Below are 24,600 nucleotides of genomic sequence, written 5' to 3' on the forward strand. Positions count from 1 at the left end.
GGAAAAGTGGAATATAAATGTAACAAATAATTGAAAAAACAGGTCCATAGATTTAAAGGCTGTCCTAGCAGCCACATATTTCATTACTGTTTTGGGTCTTGAATAATAAGGAACTGCAACTCCCTTTCATTGGCAAGTGGAGGAATATGTGGATGGCTTCTTTCAAATCATTGTGCGTTGGATACGTGTTTTGCACTGCACACTTTTCCATTATAGTAAGATAACTGTAGCTTGAGGTCATTTTGCCCATGCAAAAAACTGCTGATAGCTGTATTCCATTTGACTCTTATGGTGGCTTTTGGAGGTGTACGGACATTGAAAATTGGATTCACCAAGATTAGTTTAATGAGGTGATTGAAGCAATTAAACTCTGTTTTGGTTAACAAGAGATAAACAAAAGGTATTTGTCAGTGAGCTGAGAATATTCTATATACTAAGGTTCAAAAGGGCTTCTTATATAACAAAGAATACCAACAATTCTTCACATTTTACATGCCAATACAGTTTAAATTATATATATTAAAAGCTACATATAAAACCATGTTTACTAATTCACAAACTAAGTACACATGTTCAGAGTGCATGGGAAATTGGTTTTTATAGATAAAGTTTATAATTTGGTTCAAATTTAACAGTGCAGGCAACAGTTCCTGACCCCCGCATGCATTGGTGGGGTGCATGAAAGCCCATGCCACCCCATTATGGCCCTGCCCTGACCCCATTCTGCTATCCATTTTGGCCCTGTTCTTTTGGGTCCAAAAGGACCTGCATGTCAGCAGCCGCACGTCACTGCCTGTAATAGTATACTGACTAGCATCCATAGTGAATTTGTCTGATCCACCAAGTTTGTAACTGTATGAAAAAAGAAATAAGATTTGTCTGGCATGACTTGTTTTTGAGAAACCCATGCTGGATCTTAGTAATCACAGCATTCTTTTCTAAGTGCTCACAGGTGCTTAAGCAACTCATGTAAAGCCCCATATCTTGGGAGCTTTGTGTTTCACGTAGTATTTCTGCATGTTTGCATGTTGGGACAGGAATTGTATTTAGATTGACATGTTGTATAGTCATTACTGTAGAAATTGTTATAATTCCTATAATCTCAACAAGAAGAAAATAGCAAATTGCTAACCAGATATTTAAAAAGTAGCCGAAAAGATTTGTGCTGATACACTTTAAATCATGGCGTAATAGTTGCAATAATGAATTTTATGTACCCGTGAAAGCTTATATTGTCATTAATAATAAAAAATGATGTTTGTTTAATCCAAGAAAATGTATATACATTTAAATAAATAAGCATGTTAAGAGCCATGCTGCAACAAACTAAAAGCCTATAGAGTGCAACATCCTGTTTCTCACAGTGCTCAGCCAGGAGCCTACAGCAGGACATGAGCACAGTTGCACTCTTCTGCTATTCCCCAGAAGCTGGTGTTCTCTCTGTTTTCAGAGCCTGAACATATTGTAATGTTTTCTGTCACTTCTCTGACCCTGCTTCATGCTGCATCCAAATGAAAATAGTTAGCATCTAATGATTCTCTTTTGGCAGCCTATGTGGGAACATTGGTGATTCTCCAGTTCTGAAGGGATAAATGTCCACTTAACACAGTTGACATCCACAGTCTGGGGTTTTGGCAGCCGAAAGTGCAGAATGGGAATTAGCTTGGAAAAGTAAACGCCATAGGGCACCCTCATGCTGTGTTGGCACTTTACCTGGCTTTTTTTATTTATCAGTTCAGATGCTGATTAGTATCGCCTTTGCATAAAGTGCACCCTTTAATATATTATGTTAAAAAGTGAGAAATTGGATTTCCATTGTATGCTAAGGCTTGATGGGGGGAAATGTAAATCTGTAAGCTAGATGTAAAGCTGTAAAATTGGGGAAGCTGTAGAGTTCATGCCAGGTACTTCATAACTTTGTTTATTCAAACCTGGATGCCGGGAAATTCTTTACTAACAATTAGTTCCTGAGGAACTAATAATTTAAACAAGGCACAGGAAGCAGTTACGTACACAGCAAACAGAAGTAACTGTGACATGAAGCGCATAAACAAGACATCACAACGACACTTTGAGGGCTTTTAATGTATGCCTTTGTTTCTGATTCCATAATGATAACACTGCTCATTTCCCAAACATTAGTACAAAATAAGGTCAGGCAAAAGGACAATTCTTCGTAAAAGATAAAAGGCTTGTTTGTTTATAATACATGCACACATTGCCACCATAACTCTCAAACCTCTCCCCCTGCAAAATGTGTGAACTGGAGAAGGTAGCTGTCAGATTCTAAGTTTGTATGGTCAGCAGCCATGCTAGTAGCATGGCAGTAGGTTTTAAGCATTACCTTATCTAAGCACTTAAGTCAGGTTCCACAGAGTCCTGCAACTGCTTCTCTGAGCCCAAGGAGACAGTAAGCTTTTTATTTTACTTTTATTTTTAACAGCAGCCCCCTTTCCTGCAGAGGAAAACTGCTTTTGAGATTGATGGGATTTCTACTAAATGAAAAAACCTAAAAATCCCACTTGCTTGTCTGCAATCCGTTGTGTGACCTGAAGCAACTCTTGGGATCTGGACTTAGATTGTAGCTAAGCCCTGCTATTATGTTAGCGAACTTCTTCTTTGCTGGTTATGCTGTGGCCAGATAAGCTTTGGGTAAGAGCCTAAGACTGAGTACTTCATATAATTCCTTAAGTGTACTTGTGTAAGGGACTGCCCTCTCCCTGAAGAACTATAATAAATTTTGCACACATATTCGTGCTTTGTTATCTGGTGACATCAGCAGTGATTTTTGACAGGTTCAGCACATGAGGTTTTAAAATACAGTATAAAATTGCAGGCACTAAAGCCAGTAGGATAGATTTTTTAAAAACTCAGTTTTCAGTGTTTCCATATCAGCCTTCCTTTTGTGCTGACGTATATGCAGTTGCTGTTTTAGGCACATAGATAGTGGAAATCTTGTATTGCATATAACAGGGTCCAAAACCATTGTGTGTGTTGGTACTTCTATACTGTCCACATCACTGTTTTACAACTTGCAGCTTGTATTTTATTAATGCAACATTTTTCAAAGGTTTTTTTTATCAGTACCTGTGTATTGCCATTTGATCAGTTCATCATGCTCAGTGCCACTGTTTATGCATTCTGTGAAGCTAAAGGGCACTGTGCTTCACAACTTTTAAGTGTGGGGTTCTTTTTAATGTTGTGAGCCATCCTGAACATTGCTTTTATGGTGGAAAGGTGGTATATAGTCTTGAATAACCGCCGCAACCCCAGAGTCGTTCGCGACTAGACTTAACTGTCAGGGGTCCCTTTACTTTTAACCTTCTATGGATAGTTTTTCTTTTTCTTGCAAGGAATATGCCAATACGATTTGATATTATTTTATTTACTGTCTTATGTCATGTTTGAATTTGAAATATATGAACCAAAATTAAAGCTCCTATTTGTTTGCTTGCTTGCTTGTTTTTACAGTCAGTTTCCAGGGCTGTTTCATGAGACTTCCTAGTTACTTGACAACATCAGTTCATTTTTAGATAGTTGCCTGTGATATTAAAATACATGACATACTTGACATACATAGTTAGACTGGGGGTACCAACCATCCCCACTCCCAAGATGCTGTTTGACTCCTCATTCCTATCAGCCAGCATGACAAATAGCCAGGGTCGAGGAATGTTGGGAGCTGCAGTTGAACAGCGCTTGGAAAGCACCATATTAGCTATTTCTCAGCTAGACTCTATACATTATATATTTATGGGCAGTGATACTTAAATAAGAGCATTCTGTATTGCAGTATTTAAAATATTGAGATCCCGAGATAACAATGATTGTCTTTATGGGCTTAGCCCATGCTTTCACAGTAGTACACTGTGCGGTATTTTTGTATCTAGGACACTATTTTATGCTTTGAAGGCTCACTTTCTAATATGGTATAATGACATGGGAAGATTAAATTGAACCCTTTTCTGTCCCCAAATTCTTTAGCTCTCACAGAAGTATTTTCTTTCATCTTAAGCAAATACGTTTTCTCCAGGCTCTCCCGTAATACATGGTTTCAAAGACAAATAAAAATATCACTACAAATCTTCTCTTTCCACAAGCTGAAAGGGTTTTGTTGCCATAATTTGTCTTTGGTGTTTGACCAGCTTTTTCATTTTTCAGCACCAGCAGACGTTTCTGAATCAGCTAAGAGAGATCACTGGCATCAATGACACCCAAGTACTGCAGCAAGCCTTGAAGGTATGGTGGTTTTCAAAGATGATTCTGTGTTTATATCTGTCTGCATCTAAATAAGGTTCCTTCTGATGGACAGAAAGTTTTTAATAGGATTACTTTAAAATGATTTAAGTGAGGAATTCAGATAATGTAAAGTATGGCAAAGGCTGGTTTAAAAAACACCTTCCTTTTGTATCTATTTTTTTTTCTTTTCATCTGGTGAATGCCTATATGTACTAGACATATAGGCATTCACCAGATTTAGACTGCCTTAGTTTCAGCAAGGTGGTGGCCTTTTGTGCCATCAGACCCCATACCCTGGGGACTAGGAAGTATAAGGGCCTTCCAAAATGGTTTTTGTAAATAATGCTGCTGATGAAAACATGCCAGTAAAATACTTTATCTAACTAAGAAATACTGTGTATGTGGAGCATACCATGCTGAAAACCTTTCTGACATCTGTCTGAGATGCTGACCTTTGACTCCATGTTGCCGGTTTCCCAGTGCACAATGCAAGCAAGAAAAGATCTCTTTGGTTAAGGTTCAACCTGCACAAGACCTTGCCATCTCTTGCTGTTCAGTTGGGAAAAGTATATTTTATTACAGTCTCTACTGAACTTTAGAGCAGGAAAAAGGCGTGTCTCAGGACCACATAGATGGACACAAAATCTTACCAGCTTTCTCTGTTCTGTTCAGCTTTTATCAATTGTAAGCTGTTTTACTCTTAGATTTGCTACTTGAGAATGTATATAATAGAAAAGTGGATTCATCTCAAAATATTTTAAGCCAAATATGTAAAAGAAAGTATGGGCTTCTTTCAGAAATAGCAATTTTGTCGGACTTTTTGTTCTGCTAGTTCACCAAATGCTTGTAGTATGGCATGTATGCTTTGAGCTTTTGCCTTAGTGTTATCAAATTATCCTCGGGGCTGGCAAAATATTTTTAATTCCAAGTCATCAGAATAAATTTTAAGCAACTGGTTTGTTGGAAGACGTGGGTGGGTGTCAACATTCTTAGGCACCTGCATCAGACATCATTGGATGACTAGAATTTTTCTACTCTGCTTAAATGATTGCTTATTTCAACTATTTTTTTATTTTAAATTCTTCTTTGAATCAGCTTAGCCAAGGAACTAAACACTCTGAGTATCATCCAACAAGAAGTCAAGCACTTTTAATTTTTGTTGGTTTTCCAGTCGTAGAGAGTTCTTTTGCTGAAACTAGTGGGACTGTACACAAATCTATCACCTTCTTTAGCGCGACTTAATTTACATGTAAATAATTTTATGGTAAGTTTCTAATCATGAAATTGTATGCATTGTGTGCAGGTGTAAAGTAATTCGAGTTAGTCTTGGAAGCTAGCTCTGCCCTAATTGGTTGGTTATAAGATGGCATACCAATATGTTTATTCTGTTACATTTAAAGGATAGCAATGGGAATTTGGAGTTAGCTGTTGCTTTCCTTACTGCAAAGAATGCTAAGATTCCTCAGCAGGAAGAGACAACGTACTATCAAACAGCACTTTCTGGCAATGACAGATACATCAGTGTAGGCAGCCAAGCAGATACAAGTAAGTGGTTTTTTTCTGCGTTACTGAAGTACCAACCAAACTAAATGCTTGGTCAGAAGACCTTGTTGTCACTCCAGTCTGATATTTTATATAAAGTGATTCCTTTATGCCTATAGATCTTGGAGGTTTTGGTTAAAGTGATTTATTTTTCAAGAAGTTTGTCTTTATTGAAAACACAATAATATAGTAATATAACAGAAAATGAAAGGGAAACCACGAGGGTCCATCTAGTGCACTTAGCTTTCACCATTTGTGTCTGAAAAACAACATTAATATCTGGTAATTGCGATTTTACTGCCCTGGAAAATTGCTATCTATACCTCCATCTGCGTACTTTTAGAAATTCCTCCAAATTGGTAATTACTTCAAAATATGAAGCAAGAAAATAATACTCTGATTAGTGAAGCTTAACAGTAAAATATCAATCCATATCAAAAAAGCCATGTGATAACTATTTGTGTTTGGAATCCATATGTCCCAGTGCAAGCACATTTAACTTGAGAAGTGTTACAGAATCCCAGAAAACTCACAATTTGGCCAAATAACAGTGCATAGATTTGAAATTAAAAGTTAATATATTCTATGCTTAACAAAAGTATGTAGTGTTGAGTAAGACTAGCGTAACAGTAAATAAGCCTGACCTGTAACATTCATATTTAATGCTAAGTAAACTTGAAGCACCTCACACTATAGATTTCTAAGCATTACACCCAACCCTTTTGTTAATCTAGACTTGCATTTCATTTATGTGTTCTGTCATGATTGTGACAGGTATGAGAACTCTGGATGCTTCTTTTCCTACTAGTTGGCAGAAAAACTGGCTGTTCAGGAACAAGGAAAGGGAAAAGTGTATAAGCTTTGGGAAGGCCAATAGGGTTTGTCCTTGGCACATTTTGAAGTTTCTCAATGCTTAACAATAGATAGTGTTGTCTGATTTGTAATGATAGCGTTCTTGTTAAAATAAAGGAAATGAAAGACTTATTTCCTTAGAACACACCTAGGAGAGAATCAGACAAGCTCCAAACAGTGTGATGGCAGCTGCTTAAAGCTACCTTGTTTTCCATCTCTAAATACATGAAGCATTCTGTGTGGAAAGCTTATGGTCTGCAGCATCTAGTTTTTTTTAGCAACCTAACCAATAGCAGATACTTTTTGAGCAGTTTCGTGGCATGACACTGTTCAGATCACCAGAACCTGCAGATGACTGGCTTTCCTATGTTAACTATCTTGAACTTTACTGACCACTGTATAATATGATCTGGTCATACATGCATATCCCAACTTATTAGACCAAGATATGCATGAGCTTTGCACCTGCACATTACATCCTGGTACCGTCCCCTTCCTTCCTTGAGTACTGCAGCTAAAGAGTTTATAGGATAATAAGCTAAAGTTTCCCATTATATCCAAACCATAAATCTATAGTTACTAGGTTCTGAACAAGCCTGGTAGTTTGAAATGAGTTTCATGTAATAAGCTGAGCTGCAGCCCAAATTGGACTGATTACCTGGCTAGATTTTTTTTATATACCGTATTTTTCGCTCTATAAGACACACTTTTCCCTCCTAAAAAGTAAGGGGAAATGTGTGTGCGTCTTATGGAGCGAATGCAGGCTCCAGTGCTTCAGCGAAAGCAACGCGAAGCCTCCAGAGGCTTCACGTTGCTTTCGCTGAAGCCAGGAGAGCAAGAGGGATCGGTGCGCACCGATCCCTCTTGCTCTCCTGGCTTCACTTCGCTGGAGAGGTGCTGTGCAGCTTTCCCTCTCTGCGCAGCGCCCTTTCAGTGAAGCGGGAGGAGAAATGGAAGGGGCTCCGCTTCTCCTGACGCTTCGCTGAAGGGGCGCTGCACAGAGAGGGAGAGAATATTTTTTTTCTTGTTCTCCTCTAAAACTAGGTGCATCTTATGGTCGGGTGCGTAAATGCGGTACATGTCGGAAATACTATTTCACTGGTTGTATTGGTTGTATTGGATAATCATTTGAAGTTTCACAAGCCATAGTTTATGAAGTTGTGGCCACATGCTCCTCCTCTGGTCCCCCCCCCCTTTTCCTTTCTTCCATTGTGTACTGGTTTTCCTTGTGGAGATCATGGCTTGGATTGTCAGGGACATTAAACCCAAATTCCCCCAAGCCTGTACCATTGTTCTGAAACTAGCACGAGATAAATTGATGCTTTTCATTCTGTTGCATTTTTAATTTTGAGAAACGCAGTTTTGCATTTCAGATGTGATTGATCTCACAGGAGATGATAAAGATGATCTTCAGAGAGCAATTGCTCTCAGTTTGGAGGAATCAAACAGGGCATTCAGGGAGACTGGCATAACAGATGAGGAACAGGCCATTAGCAGGTAAGCAAATAAGAATCAAATATTGGTTTTCTTTATGAATGATAGTTTCTTTGTTGCAGTGTGCTCTAGATATTAAAAATCACTCTCCATATGTGTGAATTTGTTAGAGCTACCTATTTTTGTAATTCTTCAGAGAAGCGTTTGTGAAGGTGAATTTGACATTAAACTTTATCTGAGATATTTCAGTATTAAAATTTATTATGGCTCTGTGTGTGACAGCCACATCCAGCAATTGGCTGGCTGTCTAGAAACTGGTTGCTGCTGCAAGCTTCCACTTAAAGTAGAATTACTGTCTTCAGAATTAGTATACCATAGGCTCTGAGGCCCACTGAAATGTGGAATTATTTATAATGTTTGTAATATATTGAGGGGCACAGGCAATGTATCTTTCAATCAGGGATGCCTAACTTTTAACCTTCCAGTTATTGCACCATGCTGGCTGATAAGAGTTATAGTTAAGCAACATCTGGAGAATCGCATGTCAGCCTCATACTTGGTTCTGTTTTCTTCCCCTTCCTCCATACACTTCTGTGCCCTTAAAAGACAGACCCATTCAGTCACTAAGACCTAAAAATGCTCCATATTTTGCATGGTTTCATATTGTGATTAAAATTGGAATTGGACAAATTCCAGCGCTATCAATGACCAATACCTAAATAACATCTCCCGTGTTCAGAGGCAGTATGCCACTGTGGGCTAGTTGCTTGAGACAAAAGCATGTAGGGGCTGCTGCCTTAATTCCCTGCTGGCAGACCTTCTTGAAGCATCTGTTTTACTATCATGGGAAACAGGATGCTGGATTAGATGAACATCTGGTCTGGATGTCAACATCAATTAGCCTTTGGTGCCTCTAAAGAATAAATAGCTAAAACAAATATATAAACATTGAAATGATGACATTAATAACATTAAAACATATAATAAAACAATTCTAGTAGCCAAATGCCAGTCAGGTATCAGTCCTACAAATTTGCAGAGTATCATTGTTGCGATACTGAACAACAAAGCAACGTGTGTGAAATTTTCATGTCTTTGAATATTATATGCACAAAGTTCCTGACATGACTTTTGCCATGATGTGCATGTTGGCTGCTTAGGTTTGTTATTTCTGGATGTCCTTTGTATCTTCGTTCCAAGTAAGTAGTATTCAACTAGGACTTGCCTTGTCTTGGGATTTTAAAGTATGCTTCCTGAGTGCTCATGTGTACCTCTTGGGAATTCTATTGTCTATTTTCTTAATGGACACTAGATGGTATTCTAGAGAAGAAGTAAGTTCTATGAAAAGGAACGTAGGGTTTGGAAAATTCATCTTGCAACTATATGTTATGGTAATCCTATGGTAGGGAGCTATGTGCTAGTTTTAAAGTCAAAGTAAACCAGGTTGTCACCATCACATTTTATAGTTTTATTTATTTTATAAAATATATATGCCACTTGTATGTAAAAACGAAAAAATCCTCACAGCAGTTTACAAAGCAGTGGTGGTATCTCCTTATAACATGTTAACACAATTTTCCTTCATGATTCTTTATTAGAGAAGGTTTAATTCAAGCTTTATAACATGGAGATTGGTCTAAATATTGTAGAAATACAATGTTTTGGTTCAAATCAAAAATTGTTTTTTAAGTATACTTGAATACTTTCATTTTTCAAAAAAGAGAGGCGGTAGTTGTGTTAAGCCTATATGCCACTAGATAGCAACTTTAACAAGAAAGTCTTATTGCAGTTTAAAGGCCAACAAATTTATTATTTCATAAGGGCCTCATTCACCCTTGGCTAACCTTCCAGGGGCCACTTGATAGCAGTGGGTGTGGCCAGCCCACATTCTTGCACACAGAACACATGCATGCAGATCAGATGATGTATAGAAATTTAATTAATAATAAATAAATAAATAAAATTGCTCAATATAAGCCCAGTTGCATAATCATTATTTGTTGGAAAAATCTGTACTGATGTATCCTAAGTTTCTGCGCTGTTGTGTTTCCCGTAATGACATGATCTTGATATATTGTTGCTTACTTTCCATTTTCTCATTATTTCCATTGATTTCTAAGAGTTTTAGAAGCCAGCATAGCAGAAAACAAAGCAAGTTTGAAAAGGACACATCCGGAAGTGTGGAGTGACTCTCCGAATCCGTATGATAGAAAACGTCAGGATAATTGCCCGGTGGGATTGAAAAACGTTGGCAATACATGCTGGTTCAGTGCAGTTATACAGGTAGAGGATTTATACACTTAAGTAAAAAATTGAACCATGGTATGTACTCAGCACCTATATATACCGGAGATACAAGTAACTCATTTAACACACAAAGAACATGCTGTGCAGGAACATAATAATAATAATAATAATAAATTTTATTTATATCCCGCCCTCCCCAGCCGAAGCCGGGCTCAGGGCGGCTAACAACACTAAAATAGTGCAGCAGTATAAAAACATCATAAGAATTAATTAAAATCAAAATTGATGGCAACCATAAACTAAAGTATTGTAAAGATTGCCAAAGGAGGGAGTCAGGCTGCGCCCTGACCAAAGGCCTGGTGGAACAGCTCTGTCTTGCAGGCCCTGCGGAAAGATGTCAAGTCCTGCAGGGCCCTTGTCTCTTGTGACAGAGCGTTCCACCAGGTTGGAGCCGCAGCCGAAAAAGCCCTGGCTCTGGTTGAGGCCAACCTAACCTCTCTGTGGCCTGGGACCTTCAATATGTTTTTATTTGAGGACCGTAAGTTCCTCTGTGGGGCATACCAGGAGAGGCGGTCCCGTAGATACGAGGGTCCTAGGCCGTATAGGGCTTTGAAGGTTAAAACCAGCACCTTAAACCTGATCCTGTACTCCACCGGGAGCCAGTGCAGCTGGTATAGCACCGGATGAATGTGATCCCGCAGCGAAGACCCCGTAAGGAGTCTCGCTGCGGCATTCTGCACCCGCTGGAGTTTCTGGGTCAGTCTCAGGGGCAGCCCCACGTAGAGCGAGTTACAATAATCCAGTCTGGAGGTGACCGTCGCGTGGATCACAGTGGCTAGGTCAGGGCGAGAGAGGTAAGGAGCCAACTGCTTAGCTTGGCGGAGATGAAAAAATGCCGCCTTTGTTATAGCTGCAATCTGCGCCTCCATGGAGAGGGAGGTATCGAAGATTACACCCAAACTCTTAACGGACGGTGCTGGCACTAATTGCACCCCCGCAAGAGATGGGAGTTGCCCCCTCAATCCCATATCGTCCCGTCCCAGCCAGAGGACCTCTGTCTTCGAAGGATTTAACTTCAACCGGCTCCCACGTAACCATCCAGCCACAGCTTCCAAGCATCTGATCAGTGTATCTGGGGCCGAGTCAGGATGGCCATCCATCAACAGATAGAGTTGGGTGTCATCAGCATACTGATGGCAGCCCAGCCCAAAACTCCGGACAAGCTGGGCGAGGGGGCGCATAAAGATGTTAAAAAGCATCGGGGAGAGTATCGCACCCTGGGGCACTCCACACACCAAGGAGTGGCGGGATGACAGTTCCCCCCCAAGCGCCACCCTCTGTCCCCGACCAGAGAGAAACGAGCGCAGCCATTGAAGGACTGTGCCCTGGATCCCCACGTCGGCAAGGCGGTGGTCCAGGAGTTCGTGATCGACCATGTCGAAGGCTGCTGACAGGTCTAGAAGAATCAGCAGCCCCGACCCACCTCGATCCAGCTGCCTGCGGAGATCATCTGTTAGGGTGACCAGAGCTGTCTCGGTCCCATGACCAGCGCGGAAACCGGACTGGAATGGATCCAGAGCCGATGTTTCATCCAGAAACCTACCAAGCTGTTCAGCAACCGCTCTCTCAATCACCTTACCCAGGAATGGAAGATTCGAAACTGGGCGGTAATTGGATAGATCTAAGGGATCTAATGATGATTTCTTTAAGAGCGGACGCACCACTGCCTCCTTCAGTTCCCCTGGGAATGTCCCGGTGCCAAGGGACAAATTGATGATATCCCCCAGGGGGGCCCGCACCTCGTCTGGACACGCTCTAATCAGCCAAGACGGGCACGGGTCGAGAGGACAAGTGGTGGGCTTTCCAGCTCGGAGGAGTCTGTCCACATCGGCTGGGGATATCCGGTCAAAGTGGTCCAATAATGGACCCGAGGACAGTCGAGGGGCCTCCAGTTCCTTTATTGTATCCAAATTGGCAGGGAGGTCATGGCGGAGCGACAGGACCTTCTCCACAAAAAAGCTCGCAAATGCCTCACAGCTGTGTGTCGAATTGTTATTTAAATTTGGCTGTCCTTCGAGGGACGTTAAAGACCGAATTATACTAAATAATTGTGCCGGGCGAGAGCTAGCGGATGCAATGGAGGCCGAGAAGTAGGACTTCTTAGCGGCCTTCACTGCCATCTCGTAGGTTTTCATAAAAACCCTATAAGATGTTCTTGAGGCTCCGTCACGGGCACCCCGCCATACTCGCTCTAGCCGTCTGAGGTCCCGCTTCATTTTCCGGAGCTCCTCAGTAAACCAGGGAGCCCGGTTTCTGCGGGGTCGCAGAGGGCGCTTAGGTGCGATCTCATTGATGGCTGCCAGGAGCTGGGTATTCCAGCTCTCAACAAGCTCAGTCAATGAGTCGCCAGGGGGAGAAAGGTCCCGCAAGGCTTGACGGAATCTATCAGGGTCCATCAGCCTCCGCGGGCGAGCCCAAATCGGCTCACCACCTAAGCAGGGTGGGGGTGGAACGTCAATCCTGGCTTTCAGAGCATAGTGATCAGACCATGGCACCTTCATCGAAGGAAACATGATCACATCTATACCGACGCCAAAGATCAAATCCAGCGTGTGGCCTGCTTGATGTGTGGGGCCCGAAACAAACTGGGAGAGCCCTAGTGTCGCCATGGAAGACACCAGGTCCAGAGCCTGTGAGGAGGGAGTGGCATCGGCATGGATGTTGAAGTCCCCCAATACCAATAGGTTAGGGAACTCCAAGGCCCAGCCGGCCACCGCCTCCAGCAGGCCTGACAGGGTGGCTGCTGGTGCGCTAGGTGGCCGGTACACCAGCCAGACAGCCAAGCTCACCTCGGAGCCCCACACTAAGCCCCACACATAAGACGAAGCAGCAGAAAATGTTCAGTATTATCTACACTTAACAAAATCAATTTGTCATTAGAATTGCCACTAGAGTATGGGATTTATGCTAAAGAAATCTTGGCTATTAAGAAGATAAGCATGCAATAATAATGATGATGATGATGATGATTAATAATAATAATAATACCCCGTCTATCTGGCTGGGTTTCCTTAGCCTCTCTGGACGGCTTACAGCGTATATAAAACCATAATAAAACATCGAGCATTAAAATGAGTAAGTCAGTGAATTAGTTTGGCTTCATCCAAACTGTGGCTTGACTTAGTTGCTTTGTGAAACGCATGTGGCACTCCTGTATAGACACTAGGAAGGCCCCTGGAACAATACAAGTTTTATGACACACAGCATGGAGCCAAAGCTGCAGGTTCGATCCCTGTAAGGGACAGCTGCATTTTCCTGCATTGCAGGGGGTTGAACTAGATGATCCTCAGGGTCCTTTCCAATTCTACAATTCCATGAAACACTGTGATAAAACCACAGTGTGTGCTGGAGTATGTCCTTCTAGACATTTGGGTGATCCTTTTTGCCTTTATGTAGTCCTTTTCTTCTCCTCTGTGATGGTGTTATGCCAATCAAATAGAGAAGGACGAATGAACTTTTCAAATCCTAGTTTTCCCTCATGCTTACAATAGACCACATTTCCAGTAGTTATGCATGTCCAAGTAGTGGAAATTTAATCTCGTCAAGAGGCTTGAAAACTGACCTTAGTCTTGTGATCTCATATTAATGCCACCCATATGCAACTTTATACCTCTTAGTCATATTATATTGGCTGCTATCTACCACATACATGGTACAAATTTGAAATAAAACGATTGCCTTAAAATTGCTATCAAAATGCTAGGTTTGATACATTACAATTTTGTAGTGACAGAAATACAGATTCTTAAGTTTATCTGTTTTGTTTGACAACCAGATCAGATTATGTTTCAAGTTACCATCCTCGTTGACTTCATGTGGGATAAATTTGGACATTACCTACTACAGTATTTATTTAACCACAGGATTGATAGGCTCCTTAGATTGCATCCACTGTGGGGCAATATTTCATGCTTTCCCTAGGGGTCTTTTGAAATCTGACACATTTTCATAAGAGGTCAACAATGTGTAATGTTGCTTTCATTAATCAATGACGTGCTGTGTGGTATAGTACTACGGTGAAACGAAAACAAATCTTACGCTGCTGTTGCAAATTTCCCTTTCAAAACTAGTCCTAATGAAAGTTTAGCTATATTGATGTTATCTTTTTATGGATCATTTCTTTGGTTTCTACCACTTGCATCTTAAGCCAAAAGTTTGTTTTTGTTCCGTCAGTATCATCTGCCAGAAAAGGAAAGTTGTTTTGAACATTCTGTTAGAGCGTGTGGTAACACAAATCTCTGTGTGGATACAATATTTTCTGGAAACTTATATGCAACTTCCATGCATGCTAGCTTCAGCACTGAAGGTGATTTTTAAAATATATTTCAGCAGTGCATCTATAATGAGCAATACTAAATATGAAGACCCCAAGACCCCCACTCAAAGCCATAACAAAATCTGCTTTTTAAAGTTTGTAGAATATAACATCTATATCCCGAGATTTATTTAGCCCTTTATTTTTTCTAGTACTTACCTTTCATCCTTTTTTTGTTCTGCATAGTTCTAAAATCAATAACAGTAACATATCTTCAGTTAACAGCATAAACGTCTTCATTAATCAGAAGATAAAAATATCTGGCATGAATCTCCTTGGTTCTTTTCTAATCATTTGCCACCCTTTTAAGCAGTGCATAGGCTCCCATGAAGCTTTCCCACCGTCTCAGCTGTAACATATTGTAGAGTGTGCTTTTTGTGTGGTGTGTGCTCTTCCCTTTAATGCCATACTTTTTGTGAAAGCTAAGTATGATTCAGCCAGCAGCAGTAGTATTGATGCCAAATGTTACATTGCCATTGGCTCTTTTGTGTGTGGCATCCCTGAATCCATTATAACCCCCCAAACAAGGAAGAAGCATGAGCAGCTTAGGCCTTTTTTCACCTTGCTTCTTCAGTAGTATCTAAAATGCTATTTGTAGAATTGACCCAAATCGAGATTCAGAAACCATTTGGTTCTCAGCCAGTCAGTCCAGCACTCTGTGCAATGGTAGAAGGTGCAAGAGGGAGAACTGCAAGAGTTTGTAACATTTGAAGTGGCCCTGAGTATTGCTGCCACTTAATTCAGATGCCTTTAAGGCTGCTGTCCTTTGCACAATTACCCAAGAGTGAGTGCACTTGGGCAAAGCGTGATTTGGTTCTTGGTAAACTTGCAGGTGTTTGAGTTGTATGTCTAACTTCTTTAAATTACTTTCCTGCCCCCCCCATAATGGACCCCCCCCCCCCCGCTCTGAGCTACAACTGGTGTGTTGCTAGGAAGCTGCTATTAGTTAAGGTTTTTATGTATAGCTTGTTACCATGGCACTTGATGTCAGTGTAGACTTGGCAGAAAGCAGCAATCTCAAACCAGAACAGTGAGACAATTTGAAATTAGTTTTGAAAAGCTGGGAGCTTGTATAAATGTGTTCAGAAAAAAAAGGAACAATACTTAAGGTTTGATATGTTAAATATTCTGAAGAGCTTGGTCATATGGGAATTGTTAAGCATAGTACATGACCAGAGGGTATGTTGAAGCTGCATTTGGAGTGCCCTCCAACTGTCTTTTAAAATATGGGTAGGATTCCCCCTCCTCATGTCCACAGCTGTACTCCAACAGGATGAGACAGGATCTCTTAACTGGACAAGTCAAAATCTACTGTTGGTTAACTCTTGTCAGCAACCTGCACATTCTGATACTGGCTATCTTACAGTTCCCGGAGAAAGCATGTATTGTTTATATGAACCATTTACATTCCACATTTTGAATACCTTCATCCATTCCTTTTAAGAAAAAAACTCTCTGAAAATACAGTTAAAGAAAAGTGATTTCTCCACAAAGCTTTTCAGAATAAAGCAAAAAGCATACAAGGCACTCCATATGGGCTACAACCCACAAACCAGTTCCGTACTTCTGCTGTATTTTTAAGTATGTTAAAGTGTAAATACCAAACACATTAAATGATCTGCAATTTTAAAAGGTTATATAAAATGCCTTTTCTTTTTCAGTCGTTATTTAATCTGCTGGAATTCCGAAGGCTAGTCTTGAATTATAGTCCTCCTGCCGGCGCTCAAGATCTGCCCCGAAACCAAAAGGTATAAGTAGAAATATACATTACCAATAGACTAACATAATGCTTTTCCTAATGCAGAATACCCCACTGTGTTTTGCCCTAGTTTGGGAAAATTCAGATGTGGTATTGAAAGAATTGTGTGGAAAGGGTCATATTCAGCAGCGTACAACATGAGCACCAAGGTTCTGCTGCAGCCAATGGAAACTATTATTTATTAGTTTTCTTACCTGCCCTTAACTGTGAGACCTCAGTGTGGTTTACAACAATTCAAAAATGCATTACTGAAATCAGTTAAAACAAATTACAGCCATGAGAATATGGTGGGACCTAATCTATAATTATCTTGGTTGTCAAAGGCCAGCGTAAAGGAGTACATCTTCAGCTTACAACAAAGACAGCATAATGAAGATGCCTGATGCACATCTGTGGGGAGGGACTGCCATAGAGAATGTCCTCTCCCAGGTTGCCACCTCCTGATCTTCTTAGAACTACACCCTTCTTAGAACTACAATCTTAATGCCCAAGAGGTCTGTAGGGAAGGAGGCAGGGGTGTGTGTGTGTGTTTAGTACATTCTAAGGCCTGCAGAGAGGCATTAAGTTCTTGATAATGCTGCAGACTTTCAGCAAAGCGCATTTTACTTTGCATTTAAAGGCAAGCAAGTAAAACTAGCTTTGGACACCAGCTGCAGATAATAGAATTGAGCTTCAGGGGTTGAGAGAAGTCTTCATTTTCATTTCCATCTCTTCTGGTGACTTGTGGTGACATGCTGTGCAGATCACTGGTGACATTTCCAGGGCTTCAAGATATCAATATCTGTGTAACTATTACCTATTTAATGCATGGGAATAGTGGGATGGTTAAAGGGAAGATAGGGATTTGCCCTATGGCAGAGGACTAGAATTTATCATTTGACACTAGTATAACTGATTCCTTGGTTTATCTAGGCCATTAGTCCCCTTTCTGTGGAATGGAATTGAGGCAGGGAAATAAGAAGTATTTTTCCTGTCTTAAAACGGTACAACTGTCATTGGATTTTTGGTAGTAGTAGTCATTCATTGAGCTGTTTCCCCCCCAAACTGTATGTTTAGTTGTTTTTTGAGAGACAAGGTTATGATTGCTATTGCAGAAAAGCGTTCTTGGTAGTTTATTTATGCAGCAGTAATTTATAAATTATAATGTGGCAATATGAAGTATAAAAAAACCAACCTCATAATTGTTTGTTTATTTTGTACACAGGAAAATAGAAATTTGCCTTTTATGCGTGAGCTAAGATACTTATTTGCACTTCTTTTTGGCTCAAAAAGAAAATATGTTGATCCATCAAGAGCTGTGGAAATCCTGAAAGATGCATTCAAATCTAATGACTCTCAGCAGGTAATGTTAATACTCTATCTTATTTTGAATAGAAATAACCATATAAATTATAGTTGAACCAAGCATACAAACATGGCATTGCAATTTCTGCTACTTCACCATGAGACAAACCACACTTACCTGCTGTGATCAGATATTATGCAGTATTCTGATAATTGCACGGTCTTTGCACCTATTAATACATCCTGGACTCCATATACACTTTTTAATTTTATTTCAATTTTATGTTCTGGGTTTTCAAATAGTAAGCATAACATTTTAAAACCAAGTAACATTTTCTTACTTGATGCACATCTGTACCAAGGATAGAAGTTCAGTTATTCAACTGCTGAAGTCCCTCATTTATATAAATTGGTATTTATCTTGGCTTATGTTAGAATAATGGAATCTCTAGGAAATAGGTAACAGAAACCATCTTGCCATGCTATAAGTGCATCTGAAGGACTGGCACTGTGTTTGCTATTCACTGAAGCTGCTATGGTTTCACTCTTAATAGACACAGCCCTACAGAAGATTGAGAAGTCAATAACGGTTGCAGCAGGCTATTATTTCTGCCTACAGAGCTAAATTTGTAAAGCAAAATATCAGTTTGCAATATAGTAGTGGAATTGAATCTGATTCTTCAGGCTATATTCAACCAAACCTACTCAGAGTAGACCCATTGAAATGAATGAACCTAAGTTTGCAATTTCCATTAACTTAAATGGGCATACTCTGAGTAGGACTGTTCTATTTATATATTCATTTATTTCAGAAAATGTATGTATAGCTTGATTTGTAAAAATAATCTCAATGCTGATTGCTACCCTTTACAGTTCATTTATTTATTTAATAAAATATTACATACCACTTGATTGTAAATCGCAGCAGTTTACCAAAAAAATATATTTTTTAAAAAAATCAATAAGCTGTTGAAAAGTAAGTTAGTATGGGAAAATGCCAATTACTTTAATACTGCTTAGTAGCCAAAAGCCCTTTGTAAGGTATTTGGACCCACCCCTGTCCTGTGTTTGCACAGCAGTTCACTCAATGCAGTGAGCTTCCCATTATATTAGCCATAGGAGAATTAATATCTACAAGTATCATAGCTGATGGATAGAATATTTTCTTGACTAGTAGATTTGAATGTGCATTTGTTTACTCTCTCAACAGCAAGATGTCAGTGAATTCACACACAAGTTATTAGACTGGTTAGAGGATGCCTTCCAAATAAAAGCTGAAGAGGAACAGTAAGTAGTCATTTTAAGAAACCAGCAGTGTCTTCTGATTTCCTGTAGGACAAGTTTTGTTCCTTGGAGTAGAAGGACTTTGCTCAAAAATTCACCCTCGGGAATCTAAATGTGCTTCTCATTTATTCTTAGAAAAATAAATAAAAATCATTTCCAATAGTGGCAATACTGATTAAATATGATTACAGTAGCCATCTAATATCAAATGAGAGAGAGAGAGGAGGGCAATCAAAGATGATATCACCTATTTTCTTTTTGCCCCCTCCCCACAAGTCAGCCATGTGAAGAACTGCCCTGTGACAGAGCTGGGGGTAGAGGGAGGAAATGGGGAAAGAACCATCACCCACCAGCCCCTGGGTCAGCTTGGCATTGTCCCTTGTTCTGCTTCCCTGTGTTTACAGGAACTGTGCATCCTCCATGTGTACATTTTGGCTTTTTGCTTGCTTTAAGTGCAATATCTATAGTGAAGCTGTTGTAATTTATTAATATCAGCCACTATGTGGACTCTGCTTGAAAAATCAGGATACACATCAAATAAATTAATAACAATAAATTTTGTAAAAAAACACACACCTCACATTCTCCTGGTTCTTTTAAAAGCATATGGGTCAATAAAATAGGGTCAATAAAATAAGTGTTGGCTCTGCTGAATGCAGACTTTTTATATTTTCTTGAAGCAGATTACTCTTGTAATTCCTGTGTGTGTGTTTTTTTTTTTTAATCATTGTATTTTTAGGGATGGAGAAAAGCCAAAGAACCCGATGGTAGAGCTGTTTTATGGGCGGTTTCTAGCAGTTGGAGTTCTTGAAGGTACTGCTCTTGAGTGGGAACAGTCTTAAGTTATCTTCTCTCTAATCAAAATGTTACTGATGAACGAAAATAGTGCGTACAAGTCTCTCTGTGTGTAGAAGCAGTGAAGTGAAAATCTTGGGGAAACATTCTAAATACTCCAGATAATGGTGTGTAAGTGCAGCAGAATTTTGTTTGGCAGAATCTAGTGGAAACTAAAAGCTAAAAGGTGGTACATCTGTTTACAAGGCATCAAGCTTAGTATCAGTGCTGGGTAGTTTTGCCAACATTCTCCCATACCTCCAGAGCTACCCTTGCCACTTGAGATCATTGGGGAAGTCCTCCCATATATGGGGCTTCATGATGTAACAATAGTGGGCTGCTGCGGGTGGGGGACTGGAGTCGGGGAGAAGAGGAAGAGGAAATTGGCCTGCTCAACCCTAACCACTTGGAGTAAGTAACCTGGAAAAGGTGGGAAGTGATTAGGGTTGAGGGGAGGTGTGCTGTAAGGCTTAAATGTGCTGCTCCTCTCTGTACAGTATCGGGGTGTTTTAGGGGGATGAAAAGGAGAAAGGACACCTACTTGCTTTTCCACTTTCCATAGCACAACCTCCTGCTGCATAGCTCACAGCAGACATTTCACATAGCATGCAGATAAGTGAGTTAGTTTTATAATCAGCTTTATCTAAGAGCTGCTATGAAATTAAATGCATCTTCATAGTATATTTGATGATAAATGTTCGTTGTTGAAATCTTAACTCCTCCTTCTTCTGATAAGGGAAGAAATTTGAAAATACAGAGATGTTTGGCCAGTACCCACTTCAGGTTAATGGCTTCAAAGATCTACATGAGTGCCTAGAAGCTGCCATGATAGAAGGGGAAATTGAATCCTTGCACTCAGAAAATTCTGGGAAGTCCGGCCAGGAGGTGAGTGATATGCTTAGACTTCTAGAGACATTGGTAACCGTTTCCATGAAGCTGACCTAGTTGAAAATATAGATGGCACAAATGCAAGTCATTTTGGCAGGTCATTTATTTACGCTGATAAGACTTGCCCACTTTCATCTCAGATATTTTTTGGATAACCACCAGTTCGGAAAATATTTAGACATGGTAGCTCAAGAGAGGAAACGTGTAGCTGGAATCATTTGAATTATTTCAATAAATGTGTTGATCTAAAATTACATTCCAACTGGTTCTACGGTTTATCTTTTGCCACAGAACTGGAAAGGTGATCTGGATTTAGATTATGCTTGCTCTTGGCAACCCAGTAAACTTTATGCTTGAGTGATTCATTGCATCAGACTATGTCAATTAAATTATGCAATACATCTCCTATCTAGGAGGAAGGAAATACAGCTTATTCTTTACTATGGACTTAGAGTATCATCTTCAGGTAGTGGTTCTTACACCGCAAAAATTCCATATTGCCCTGGTAGAAATATGAGAGTAAATATTTCTGGTGTGTAACAGGATCTTCCACTTGTCAACAGTATGAGAAAACAGGACTGGATCGTTGGCTATCTAGGGGTGTTCATACATTTATGCCTTGCAGATGGTGGATTTATGTCCTGTTAATATATGGGCCTAAACATTCTAAACTTTTAGAATTTGTGTCAAATTGACAGCAAGGCAGAGTTTGGGTAAAGATTTCACTACTTTGCATGTATTCAGATGAAGAAACATCTCTTGCACTTGACTTTTAAGTTTTAGAAGATACAATTCTTTGCTACAAAACCAAATTCTGGCATTTTAAAATGGAATGGAGAAAACTTCCACTTTTAATGAAGGAAGCTAAAAACATAATAATTGTATCTTCTCACTCAACCTTGTACTTATAAAGCTTTCCTACTTGGAGAAGATGTGAGAATCAGTTTTATAAAATGAGTTTTCCTTGTGAATAGGAGGTTATTTCTCAGGTATGTCTAGAAATCTTTCCAGAACTATTGGGCTTTCTTTGTAGATAACATCATTTTGTGTTTTTCATTTTTTTTTATTTTTTGTCCTGATCTTCTCTAAGGTTCTAGGATAACATCTTTCCCAAAGAGTTTCTCAATGCAAAGTTCAGCCTAGTGAGTTGGAATAAAGAGAACAGATCTGTTCATTTTCTAGAAAAGCAGACACTACAAAATTATATGCATCTGACACATTTTGATTATTATATGCCAAGGTCAGTAGTTTGGATTAAATACATGAATACAGCAAAGATAGTGTGCAATGCTTTTCCAAATTTTCATATAGGAAAATAAGCTATTTTTGGATTTTAATCAACTTAATTTTTTGCACTACATCTCAGTTCACAGAATTATCAGTGGTAGTAAATAAACTTTAAAAAGAAAGTAATTATGATGTTGGAATACATTGCTGTACAGTTACCAGTTGCCAGCAAATACAAGATGCCATCAGATTTTAAATTAAAGGAAAACATTTAATTAAATGCAAATGTAGTGATCACACTATTATAGTGCTTATAAAGTGAGCCCTAAAAAAATTCTTAGTTTGAAGAAGGCGAGAAAGAAAGAGACTATTTTAGAAGAAAGCCTAACAGCAGCGTGTTTGTCTCAGTGGTTGATGTAGTGGGTACACAAGCCTTAATGTAACTCAACTTGTGTGGTTTCAATTTCTATAGATCTTTATGATCCCCCAGAACTGCCTTGTTTTCAGCATATGCTGAACAGACCTCTTGGCATTATACTGGAACCTGATAATATATATACCTTGTTTGTCCTAAAGTAAATATTTTATTTATTTTTTAGATATACAACTGTAAAAGATGCACCATGGAAAGTTTACTTTGATTTATTCCCTAAAATACCTCCCCCCCCCACACTTTAATAATTCGAGTCGAAAGGCATATTCCTTAACTCTTTTTGTGTTTTGTTTTTTCCTCAGCACTGGTTTACTGAACTTCCTCCTGTCTTAACCTTTGAGCTTTCAAGATTTGAATTCAACCAGGCTTTGGGAAGACCAGAGAAGATACACAACAAATTAGAATTCCCTCAAGTTCTATACCTAGACAGGTACAGAAGCTTATGTAATAGTATATTGCAAAAGATAACGGACAATAATTATAATGTGTAGATAGTAGCAGCCAATTATCTGACATGTTAACTTTTTAGTTTCTACCCAATGAAAAGTTTTTTACAGCTCCCCGTAGGAAATGATAGAAGTCAATCCTATGCATGTTTTGTCAGAACTAAATCCTGTTGTGACCAGTGGAGCTTCCCACGGATAATTGTCCATAGGGTTACACTGTATATGTGAACCAAAGCCACTGCTTTGAGACTTTGTAATTCCAGGAGTTGAATATATTCAATGAATAAGGCTGAATATCAGCTATATAATAAAATGCACTTCCAGAATCAGTGAGGTGAAAACATTTATATTGTTTTCTTTTCCCGAGTGTGAGCTTTAACTCATATTTTGTTCTCAAATATGGCATTTAATGTTTTTATAACAGGTTTTTTATGGCAGTAATATATTTCTTCATCTACAAATAGATGAATATTGTAAATATGTTGCCATTAATACAAAGATGTTCATCCTACGTCTGCTGTGGCTTTTAATTACATTGCTTGCACTGTTAATATCGCTGTTAGACTTGAATTCATAAAACTTTCTGATTCACTTCAGCACAAGCTGTGTGCCTCAGGGGAACAAATAGATTCAAGGTACAGGAAGCTGGTGCTCAAGATAGAGGCTGGTGATACCAAATTGTGGCATCTGGCTTACCTAACAAGACTTAGCTACACTCAGGGTGAGCCTCAGGGCAAGACTCAGCGTCACACAAGCAGACACAGTGGGACTTCCCCTTCCTTTCTACCCCCTTTAGACCTTGCCTTCCCCAAATCTTCCCCAGAGGGTTGGGACATTCCAGAAAATAATTGCGAAGGGTATCAGAGAATGGGGAGAGACAGGGAAAGACCCATTATGTCCACTGACCTCGAGGCTCACCCAAAATATGCACGTCATGAAATAGTTGTGATATCTTCTTCAGATAAGGTATAGTAGATGATGACAGGCGGATGATGGTTCTGACTCTATTGTCTACTCTGCATCTCTCTACACTTGGTAGAATTAAGCAGTATCGTTAGCTATCTTGAAACTTCAGGATAAAATAGAACGGTAGGTCATAGCACAATTCTCTGCAATAGGTGCTTGGAAATAAGCCACAATGAGTACAATAAGGTTTACTCCCAGGTCAGTGTGAATAGGATTGTGGCTTGTGGTAACATTCCTAATGCCAGGGGAAGGAGGGAGCTTCCTAAAGTTTTTAAAAATTCACTTTCCAATAACAGTTCTAGACAATTAAGTTAGAATCTGACAATGGAAAATAGTTTAGAAATATATACTGTATCTGTATGTGTACATAACTTTTTTTCATGATCAGTAGCCAGTTGATGTATTTACCTGTTATTCAGGCAACAAGAAAACAGTATTGAATATCTTTCTATGAAAGTCTGTAATATCAAAATATTGTTAAATTATTACAAGAAAGTGTTCAGATGCTATGTGCTCCTGTTACTGAAATGAAACACTGAGAAATTTGTCCTCTGTTGACAGATATATGCACAAAAACAGAGAAATTACACGAATAAAGCGGGAAGAAATAAAAAGGCTTAAAGAATACCTCACAATATTGCAGCAGAGACTAGAACGGTAATATGTTTTTTAAAATTTTGATATTAATAGTAATGATAAATTTCTGATGTACAAATTGGAACCTGTTTTGCCCTTATATTATTATTTCCCCAGAATTTCTTTCATTTTGCCTTTATTTTATTCTACTTTT

The 24,600-nt window shown here is 39.4% G+C and overlaps 1 protein-coding gene across 3 annotated transcripts in view; it reads left to right on the forward strand.

The window, feature by feature from the left end:
• Nucleotides 1–24,600, forward strand: part of USP25 (ubiquitin specific peptidase 25) — a 58,049-nt gene that overhangs the window by 12,209 nt on the left and 21,240 nt on the right. For all 3 annotated transcript variants that reach the window (XM_081004348.1, XM_081004347.1, XM_081004349.1), the window contains exons 2-12: nt 4,162–4,239; nt 5,640–5,784; nt 8,007–8,130; nt 10,188–10,350; nt 16,351–16,437; nt 17,653–17,790; nt 18,943–19,019; nt 19,756–19,829; nt 20,587–20,735; nt 22,701–22,828; nt 24,372–24,467. In XM_081004348.1, the coding sequence (XP_080860474.1) occupies nt 4,162–4,239; nt 5,640–5,784; nt 8,007–8,130; nt 10,188–10,350; nt 16,351–16,437; nt 17,653–17,790; nt 18,943–19,019; nt 19,756–19,829; nt 20,587–20,735; nt 22,701–22,828; nt 24,372–24,467 (1,259 nt within the window). The remainder of the gene's footprint in view (nt 1–4,161; nt 4,240–5,639; nt 5,785–8,006; nt 8,131–10,187; nt 10,351–16,350; nt 16,438–17,652; nt 17,791–18,942; nt 19,020–19,755; nt 19,830–20,586; nt 20,736–22,700; nt 22,829–24,371; nt 24,468–24,600) is intronic.

Source organism: Podarcis pityusensis, assembly GCF_964106645.2.
Source record: "Podarcis pityusensis genome assembly, chromosome: 4".
Lineage (NCBI taxonomy): Eukaryota > Metazoa > Chordata > Lepidosauria > Squamata > Lacertidae > Podarcis > Podarcis pityusensis.